This window comes from Folsomia candida, unplaced genomic scaffold, assembly GCF_002217175.1.
Source record: "Folsomia candida strain VU population unplaced genomic scaffold, ASM221717v1 Fcan01_Sc007, whole genome shotgun sequence".
NCBI lineage: Eukaryota > Metazoa > Arthropoda > Collembola > Entomobryomorpha > Isotomidae > Folsomia > Folsomia candida.
This window is the reverse complement of record NW_019091199.1, coordinates 5,346,919-5,356,789: the sequence shown is the minus strand read 5'-3', so window position 1 is coordinate 5,356,789 and position 9,871 is coordinate 5,346,919. Positions and strand designations below refer to the sequence as shown.

General features: G+C 39.0%; 2 protein-coding genes across 8 annotated transcripts; both read left to right on the top strand.

Moving 5' to 3' along the window:
* LOC110852291 lies at positions 1–6,558 on the top strand. 7 transcript variants are annotated; one of them, XM_022100322.2, is made up of 9 exons: positions 1–135; positions 233–333; positions 418–893; positions 1,407–1,761; positions 2,181–2,589; positions 2,913–3,222; positions 3,812–4,326; positions 4,664–5,486; positions 6,029–6,558. In XM_022100322.2, the coding sequence occupies exons 3-9, from the start codon at positions 831–833 to the stop codon at positions 6,374–6,376; spliced, it is 2,823 nt and encodes a 940-aa protein (XP_021956014.1). In that variant the 5' UTR covers positions 1–135; positions 233–333; positions 418–830; the 3' UTR covers positions 6,377–6,558. The 7 variants fall into 7 exon arrangements, with proteins under 7 accessions (XP_021956014.1, XP_021956010.1, XP_021956011.1 ...); XM_035853597.1 differs by having other exon boundaries at positions 74–135; positions 294–333; XM_022100318.2 differs by having other exon boundaries at positions 233–893.
* Positions 6,559–6,840: 282 nt separating this feature from the next.
* LOC110852197 (small VCP/p97-interacting protein) lies at positions 6,841–8,293 on the top strand. Its single transcript, XM_022100192.2, has 3 exons — positions 6,841–7,231; positions 7,299–7,469; positions 7,542–8,293. Exons 1-3 carry the CDS (start codon positions 7,064–7,066, stop codon positions 7,554–7,556), a joined length of 354 nt encoding a protein of 117 aa, XP_021955884.1. The 5' UTR covers positions 6,841–7,063; the 3' UTR covers positions 7,557–8,293.
* Positions 8,294–9,871: the final 1,578 nt, after the last annotated feature.

Genomic DNA, 9,871 nt, shown 5'->3' with positions numbered 1-9,871 from the left:
CTTACATACCATACACCCGTTCTCCACACTTTCATACATATACATACTCGTCGTATTATCGTTTCGTTGTTGGCTGGCTGGCGACTCTCATTTGACATTGAATTTGACATCAAAACCACAACAAGAACAAAGCAGGTGTGCAAAAAATTTATAATTGCATATTTTCTAACTCATTCCCTAGTTTGTCTTTTTAGCAAACAAATTGATGCAAATTATCGTTCCATACTTATAGTTGCGAATATTTACATAAACGTTTCTCTCCTCTGAGTCATCTCATCCTAAATATTTACCAGATCCATTCTGCCCTTGCGCTTGCCATTAAGAACGTGTCGGGTTTGTCAAACACTCATTTTCTCGTGGTTTTATATCATCGTGATCATCCGTAATTCGTCGTCTAATGAGAATCGTCAATTTCAGACCAAATTTAACCAGCAAGTGAGTCAGGATTATCAACACTTCGTTTTTGTTCCCTGTGCAGTAACGTAAAGTGGATGGATTTTTAACTGAGCAATTACTAGATAACGTGTTATCATCATAATTTTAATTTTGGAGCCAAGATAAGATAATTAAACTAGTACAGTTTACATGCATACATATTCGTCAAGTAACGTCACCCACCTTCAGGAGAGCGGATGCTGACTAATTACTAATTATTGCTGTTACTTAAATAGATGCGTATTTAGGATCAGTATTAAACAGACCGTGCTTAATACAAGTCACGTCGCACCGTTTCCTGTGTCCGATTTTTGTCGCACATTTGCATTTGCATTTGCGAATTGAATAGCAAGTTATATTTTATTAAAGTCTGACAATTAAAGAAAAGGATCAAGATGAGTGCCTCGTTTCGCAGCATTTTGCAGCAAGTTACCCAAGAGAAGTTGGAGGAATTAAAGGTACGTGCTATGCAAATAAATATTTTACATAAAAAATGCTCACGTCAAGTAGAAAGGATCATCTTTTTTGTATTTGAGGCATATTTTTGCTAAATGACGTTCTACTCTCTCATACAAAGTAAAAAATGAGTTTTTGTAAGATTTTTAATTTTATGCAAGTTTTTTGCAAGTCTGGCTGACTTCCCAAAACGAATTGGTTCGAAGGTGCTTGTAAATCTGGTTGAATTGTTTGACAAATTCACAGGTTCTACATTTTTGTAAATCGACGTTAATATCGTTCAAGATTAATTTTTTAATTGCATAAAAACAATTAAATTTAAAATGCAATTGTATTAATTAATGTCTATCAATATCAACAGAGAAAAATTGCGAATTACAATTTTTTCGTATGATGAATTTTTGCATGCAATATTCTTATGCAGTTAAATTTCCGAATAAATAAACCAAATATTCCTCTCTTATCCAATTTAAATTTTCATGCAAATTTACATATTTATCGCTACATAATTCCAGCTCCAAAAGAACTTGATGTCGTCCCACTTTCTGCCCGTGTTGTCGAAAGTGGGAGCAACATCGGGCGGCGTGAAGGATCGTTTGGCCCTGCTTTATTCCGCCGTTAAGTCCTCGCCCGTTTCGGACTCGATGGACGCTGTGCTTATCGAGAACCTCAAATCCGTACTGACCAACTCGGCGGAGGATCCCTCCATCTCTGACCAACTTATCACGGCCTGGACGACCCGTGTGCAGGGCGAGGTGGAGTTCTCCTTGAGAAAGTGCGAATATTCCTACCTCTACGGATCCCTCCTTTCCGAATGGTTGGAAGCGGAGGAGCGACGGCGAAAAAAGGGCGTCGCAGAACCTGGAGAGGGTGAGTTATCGAGATATTTTTTATCTAGTAATGACCTTGGAGTGACATTTTAGGGGTACTATTAAAAAAGTCTGACCTTTTCATAGCGTCAAAATATGATTGGCATTTATCTGCCGGTCAAAATTTTACACTTAAATGTTTCGAAATATAACATAGCAAGAAAAATGCTGTTAAAAGTACTGCCAAAAAATATTTTGACTTGTTTCATCCTCTACCAAAAAATGTTTATTTAATATTTTTGTGTCTGTCTAAAATATTCGTGACCTATTTTAAAAATCTTGACATTTATTCATGACACTTATGTTTTATACACAAGTAAAAGTGACATATTTAAATTTCAAATGTTTCGAAATGCTGTCAAAAAATATTAGTGACCTATTTTGACCTCTCAAAGCATATTCATGATCTATTTTGACCAGTATCTCCAGCTGAAGCCACGACACCTTCCACGCCAAAGGCTGACGATTCCGCCTCTCGCGACAAGGCCCTGTCGACCCTGACTTCGCTCCTCTTCACGCCCCCCTCGGAGTCCACGTCCTTCAACGCGGCCACGTTCCGAGCCTTTTTGTCCCAAGAGTTGTTCTCCTTCGGGGAAAACGTGGCTGGCGAGACCGTTCTCAAACAAGTGATTAAAGACACGGAGACCTTTTTCAAGCCGGAAAACTACTACATTTCCACTTTCGATGTCCAATCCTGCATCAAGGGCTTGTGTTCCGAGGAGCTGTTGTCCTCCGAGAAGAAAGCCGCCTTGAAGGAATTGTCCGACAATGCCGACGCGCTGGAGGAAGTGGCCAGTTTGTTGACGACTAGGCTGAAAAATTTGGACAGGTGGGAAGTTTTTTAAAATTTTAATTAGTGAATAATCAAATTATTCGTCTGAATTTTATTCATTGATTGATTTCCATTCAATTAATCGATTAGTCTGATTAACTTCGATTATTTCAGTCAAGCGACTTTTTTGACTGATTAATCCATTAATCGGTTAATTGCCAAATTACCGATTAATTAATCATGATTTAATAAAATATTATCGATTAACTTGATGAAAATTGCCGATTAAGTTGATTTATTTACTACCCACCAATCTGATTAATTAATTACTGGTTAATGTAGCTAATTAATTACTAATTAATTTAATCATTTAATTCTAGGTGGGAGTGGCCTTCCAACATCTCGAGCGAGCCGACCGAGCTTCGTCGCGGTCTTGCGGGTGAGTACAAGCCGTTTTTGAATGAGGACATCATCACTGCGCTCTTCTTGCAGTACGTGGGGGTCGAGTGGGCGGCCTACTTCAAGCGCCAGTTCTTCGCTATCTACGACTCGAAGGGGTGGATGCGCGAGGACTGTAAGCCCACCAGCGTGGAGGGTTATCGAGGTCAGTTCTTCCGCTCTGCCTTCCTCTCTGCCCTCCCAAACTCGGTGGCAGAACAGGAGAATAAGAACAAGGAGGAGTATGCAAGGGTAAGTATGAATATTTGAAATAATATATGCAGATTAGCAGGGATGGGCAAAATGCTTTGTCAAAATCCAGTATTTTGAGCTCCGTTTTTCTCAGGGTTTGGATTTCCAGGGGTGTTACACCCACAGAAAGATGAGAATCTACTAATCTACGTGGAGAATACAGTAGTCTTACGAAATTACAGGTTTTGTCAAGAAATTAACTTCTTATTTCTGTCAAATTATTAGTTTTTTTTTAAATCGTGAAAACAATGTAGTTTGACAAAAGTAGTTAATGTTTCTGCAAAACCTGTACATATTTTTGTATCTTCCATCACCTCGGCAAATTCCAACCCTGGGAAGACCTGAAAATGGTGTATTTTATTGTCCTCAAAATGCATAAAATTCCTTCCAAAATGAGGAAAATTTGGTTTCATGCATTTCCGAACAGCGTCTAAGACCATAAAGTTCCACGAAATTTATAAACACATGATGTATTTTTTCATTCAAAATGCTTCAAAGTTCTGATTTTGAACGTGTTTTTATTTAATGCCCGTTGGGGGCATATTCGATAATGATGATGATTATTTCTCATCTTCCCGGTACCATACAGGTCGAAGCAATGGACATGGAATATGAAGCCGACGACTTCGAACTGCTTTCCTCAGCTGGGCCGAGCACTGCAAATTTTGCCTTTGGAGGTGCTGCTGGCGGTCCATCTGCGCCCAGGGCGATGCTGATGAGCAAAAAGATGGCTCGCAGAGCACCCCCACCACCCCCGCCGCCACCATCCGACGTGGACTTTAAACAGCAGTTCCTCCACCTGCTCACCACCGAGATCAAGTTGAACGCCACCCTTCGTCCGACCACCCCACTGCTCGTCGTCCAAGCTGACCTGGACTCTTTTTCCCCCTCCGTCATCCATGACGCTGCCCTCATCGCGCTCCAATTCCTGGGCGTCAGTGACGACTGGATCAAATTTTTCGGCAAGTTCCTCACCCCAGAGATTCACTTCGGTAAAGATGGAGCAGGGGCGAGAAAAGTTGTGCGAGGCGTCCCCACGGCCCACGCCTTGTCAAACCTCTTCGGAGAGACACTGCTTTTTTTGCTCGACTTCTTAGTGAACAGGTTAGGATAATAAGAGAATTTATAGAAAAATTGACGAAAGTGAGTTTGATGTGGGGGTTTCTTGGAAAAAATAATTTAAATAGTTGCGAAAATAATATTTACAATTTTTTGGGTAAAATTGTTAAATTTTCTTAAAATCAGAGAAATTCGCGAGAAATTAAAAATTCGTAAAAATTGACAAGTTTTTACAAGTGATGAAAAGGGAATGCAAACTATGACCATTTTCTTTCAATGCAGAGAATTTGTCCATGAAAATTATAACTTAATTTACTTACATAATTTCAGACAATTTCATGCAAAAATTTGAAATTGTAAGTTAAATTTTATTAAACCGCAGGAAATGTGACGGCCTGCGAATCTACCGTATCTCTGACGAACTTTGGTTCTGGCACCATTCCGCCCCCACGATCACCTCAGCATGGACCACGATCCTTACCTTCGGCGAAATGATCGGCCTCAAAGTCAACGAAGCTCGTTCCGGCTCCGTCTCAGTATTTTCCGGGGAGCAATTCGTCGAGAAATTCGGCCCCATCGAAACCTCCACCACCGACACGCCGACCGCCTCCCTTCCCAAAATGGTCGCCGGTCCGGCGCCCCTCCCGCAAAAGTCGATCCACTGGGGATACCTACAACTCGGGTCAAACGGCGTTTGGCACATCGATACCGCCGCCGTGGCAAAATTTCTCACCGAAATGAAAACCCTGCTCGACAAGGCAGACTGCGTTTTGGAATGGATCAACATTTTCAACAAGTATTTCACATTTTTCATCCGAAATTTCGGCAAGAGCGCCGTCGCGTCGGGAAAACAGCACTTGGATCAGATTGTAACCGCGTTGAATCAGATTTATGCCGGGTTGGGGGGCAGTGGGCGGGATCCGGTGAGCTTGTTGAGGTCAAAGTTTGCCATCCTGGGAGACTTTGGGGGTGGGGAGCTGGTGGATGGGTGGGTTTATTGGCCCCTGGAAAGAGGAGGTTTGGGGCTGGTGAACCCTTTCATTGCTGTGATGGCGTTGAGGGAGACGTTTGCCGAGGCGGAGAAAGGGGCGCCGCTGGACTTGGACTTTTCTCGTCTGCCGCAGGAAGATCGGATGAAGTGGGAGGAGTTGAAGAAGCAGTGGGAGCAGAATTATGGGCCTGTACAGCCAGTGGGAGGTCAGATGGTGAGTCCCATTTTAGCCCAATTTTTCCACGATTTTTGCACACTGGAAAGCTATCTCTTCATCATTTTTAAATGAATTTTTAAGATAAAATTGGTGAGTCTGATGATGACAGGAAATAGTAGAATTTTGCACATTATCTAGTCCTTGTAAATAAGGAAGGTTTTTGTACGAAATTGTTGGGACACAAGACGCAATTCATGCATATTGCAAAATTTTTTTTAAAATGTTGCAATAGAGAAACGAGTTCTTCAGAAAATATTATGAATTGTATGATGAAATTTTTGGGACAAAAATTGTAAACGATGAACCATGCAATTTTAGTACACAATTTTTGCAAAGTAGAAATTTATATTTTGTAAAAGGTTTTTAATTTAATTTTATGTTTGAACAAAATTCATGCAAATGCGTTCGTTCGTACGATCGATTTCCGTGCATTAAAATCTTCTAAAACCTCATGGCCATGTAAGCATTTTTTGACTGAAAATGATGACCTCACATATGTAAAATATGCCTTGACATCTTTACCTTGACGCTAAAATCAGGTACCTCAACAGTTCGGGGTTCCCCATCGGCCCCACCCTCCACAGAAGTTGCCGACATGGGAGGAGTACGTCGCGTCCCGAGAGACCGACTTGGCGCACTGGTATTACCGCTACTTGCACCTTCTCGAGCGCCCCGGACCCAAATATCCCCCCGTGTCCGACACCTACCACACTTTGGGGCAGGAGGTTCGTGGCGACGAGTTGGAGCGCAACTACTTCATGTGGCTGTACTCATACTATGAACCCCAGCTCAGAGGTCACTTCGGCTCCGTGACCTTCATCAACGCCAAACTCCTTCCCATGAGCATGATTGCAACGATTCAGAAAAGTAAAGTGCGCCATAATTGAGGTCGAAAGGATGTCGTCACCACCAAAAAAACACGGATAAAAACTAGTCTTACATCTCTGATAATTTCCGATTCTGCAAAATTTACAAAAAAAATGAAATCTTGCCGAAATTCGTCACATCTATGAATTTACTGAAATTATGGTACTAAGTACTTATCCTACTGACACGATTATGTAAATTACATAGCAGTTAATAATTAATTATAGTAAAGTGTGCTAAAAGTATTATTAAAATAAGAGGAGGATTTAAAACCTTAATCTTAAAATATTTCATGATTTTTTTGCCATTAATCAATCTCGCTAATACAAATAAATAAAACAATGCAATGCAATGTCTAATTAAAAAGCGTCTTTAATTGTGCAGTTAATTTCAATTCTCATGAATCCTCAAGTAATAATTCGCATTTGCTCGCCTCAAATTCGCAAAATGCAACAAAATCCATGCAAGCGGAGGCACATAGAGAGACGACCCGGGTACAATTATATCACGCACTGATTTGATTATTGCTGCTTTAAGATTTTGAGATTACAAATTAGCAAAGTTTTATTGAAAAATACTATTATTCAGACTTAATTTAAACGTGACAGCTTGGGGGAATGAGTAGTAATTGATAATCTTCGGTTTTTATCCACATAAGGCAAAAATAGTTTGCTGACGAGATTATTTTTGATAATACATAATAAATAATGGGTGCAATTGCGTCGTGTTGTATTGGTGCTGATGAAACAGAAAATAATGCCCACAGCGGTGCTGGTCGCGACACATATCAAACATTTCCTACACAGCGCCCACCAGGACCAGTACAGCGCCCACCAGGGCAAATACAGCGCCCAGGACCGGTACAGCCAGACCAGGTACATAAAATCTCCTTATAAACGTCATTTACAACCTACGAGTCTGCAAATTCAACTATTTTGTTAGGAAGAAAAGCGGCGTCAATTAGCCGAAGCTGCCGAAAAGAGAAGACAAGCTCAAGATCATCGCGGTGTCAAAGATCTCGAAGCGGTGAGACGCCAACAAAAGAGACAAGATGAAGTAGAACGGTTGGAAAGGGAGGCGATCATGAGAGGTGACACTTCGGGGGGACTGAAGGTATTGTCTAATTGATTAATGGGCTGTTTCCTATAATCTGTAATTAATTAACTGGTGTCTAATTTATTACAGTGGCAAGTTTCTTAATTTCAAGTTGGTTGGTGGTCGACAATTGTAAGAATTTCGGGAATGAAGTCCTGCTACTGTGATATATATACTTACTGCCTACGTATTTGTAGTTATTTGAAGATAAAGAAATGGTAACGTCTTATTTACCATTGTCAACCCGTCCATACTATTACAAAATAGTCAATATGAGTCAATCAACACCTTTTGGGTGTGCTTATAATAAGTCAAAAAGAAGACGTGGGTTGGGTTAAATAATCATAATGTTTATAGCTCATCTTATTTTTTTGACATAGGTTAAGAAATCTTTTGAAATAATTATTATATGATAATTTAGATTTATACAATTGTGAATCTTGTCATCGAACGTTAATAGTTGAGTGAGGTTGCAAAATCTCGATGTACTAATTTTATTTTACATGCAAAGTAAGTTTAGAAGCAGCCGCTTCTTCAAATGCTGATTAAAACGTTGAGCTTAATTATCTTAATTAATTGCAATGCAATATAAACGTCCTCAACAAAATGACTATTTCTAATCGTAACGTTGACGCACATAGATGCCTAATATGTGTGATATGCAAATACATATTTATCTGCTTAAATTTATGACAGCATTTCCAGGCGTCGTAAATTCTATGTCAAAAGATATATGCAAATATTTATTTATTATTATTTAAAATGCACTTTTATATACCACCCAATCAACCTTGGCTAAAGTTGTCATATGTAAATAAATTAGTATTGTTTAACGAAAATCATCATTATTAAGTCGCGTCAGCCGTTTACTGTGATCGCTTTGTCCGTCCGTCCATGGGCAGGATATCTCCAGAACGCCTCAACATAATCAAACATCGTTTTTGCCACTGTGCCTCTAATTTTTAGTTCTCGATTGACTTGGATAATGGGGCCAGTCGGACCACCCCTCCAAGTGCGAGGGGGTGTGGTTCAAAGTTAAATTTAACCTTAATTTGCATATAAGGTGTCATTTTAAAGGAAACTTCACCACAAAATCAACGTCGTCAATATTTTTGACCTCTGACCAACCCCTGGCCGTGAGTCAAAGGTCATAAATCGCATAATTTTCATGCAGTGTCATTTTGTAATTTAATGTATGACGCCACTTGTGTATGTTCGTTTGAGACGGTTTATTTTACACTGACTCATTATCAATTGAATGGATCTGGAATTTTAATTTAATATTGGGAATAACCCTTTGTGATATTGGATCCTTTGTATTAAAATATAACCACTTGAAGAAAGAAGATATACACCAAAAAACAAAGCTAATCCATCCATATTCATGACTTAATTTGTCTAATTGTGTCACTTGCAGAATGTAAAAAAACTCTTTCTGCTCTGACATGCATCAAGTGACAGAAATAATGAGAAGAATCGTGACATTTAATTTTTGTCAGTCAGTCAGTTTGGTTTGTTGGCTGGAAATATTACTGGCTTTTCAATTTCATGGTAAGTGCACAAAACAATGTTCATAGAGTTCTACTTATCATCCATCACATCATGCGTCAGAAGCAGAGGGTGGATATGTATTATGTATTTATGAAAAATGGGTGAAATGTGTATTTAATATCTACGAAAAAAAGGCAAAATATTTACGAAATATGGATGCAAAAATCATAAAATGCGAATTTTCGCAAAATTTGTACTGGTATTATTTGTATTTGCTCTGGACTTTTTTGTGGTCGAATTTCTTTCAGCAAAAAAATTTCGTCTCATATCGTTGAAATATTTACAAAATATGTATTTTTGAATATTTACGTATTTTTCCAATAATAGGGGAAATATTTATAAATATACGTCTGAAAACCTAGAAATATGTGGAAATATTTTGAAAATTTAGTGCTCTATGCGAGTTAGGGAACACACCCACAAAGCTTGACGCTCGGTTGTCATCAAATGGGTAAGTTGAGAATACTGAATCAGTAAATACATATTCGCCCTCTGACTCAGAAATGAAATACATTCATAGACTTACATATATATACACACTTAAATACATTATAATAATTGTCAAACTTATTATGCATATGAAATGATGAATCCTCACTTTTATCACGAAATGTTGAATAATGCATAAGAAATAACAAACCAAATCACGCCATTTCTGTTTTTTATTTCCTCTAACAGACAATTACACTAGATAATAACACCACCAAAATATTACAAAAGGCGTTAGGACATGGTTTTGACGAATTCATGCCTTAATTGCGGGATGGATTTTAGTCGTAGAGATTTCTAACTTTTTTTATCTGAAAGCCCATGTCTCAAACTATAGGTAAGCATATCTGGCTTCCGATTTTGTGTACTCTGCGAAATGA

Bases quoted from the DNA above. Each gene is read 5' to 3' on its own strand.
- LOC110852197 (XM_022100192.2), top strand. From the start codon at position 7,064: ATGGGTGCAATTGCGTCGTGTTGTATTGGTGCTGATGAAACAGAAAAT. The intron at 7,232-7,298 runs GTACATAAAATC...CTATTTTGTTAG, and splicing joins GACCGGTACAGCCAGACCAG to GAAGAAAAGCGGCGTCAATT.
- LOC110852291 (XM_022100322.2), top strand. From the start codon at position 831: ATGAGTGCCTCGTTTCGCAGCATTTTGCAGCAAGTTACCCAAGAGAAG. The intron at 1,762-2,180 runs GTGAGTTATCGA...TATTTTGACCAG, and splicing joins CGTCGCAGAACCTGGAGAGG to TATCTCCAGCTGAAGCCACG. The intron at 2,590-2,912 runs GTGGGAAGTTTT...ATTTAATTCTAG, and splicing joins AGGCTGAAAAATTTGGACAG to GTGGGAGTGGCCTTCCAACA.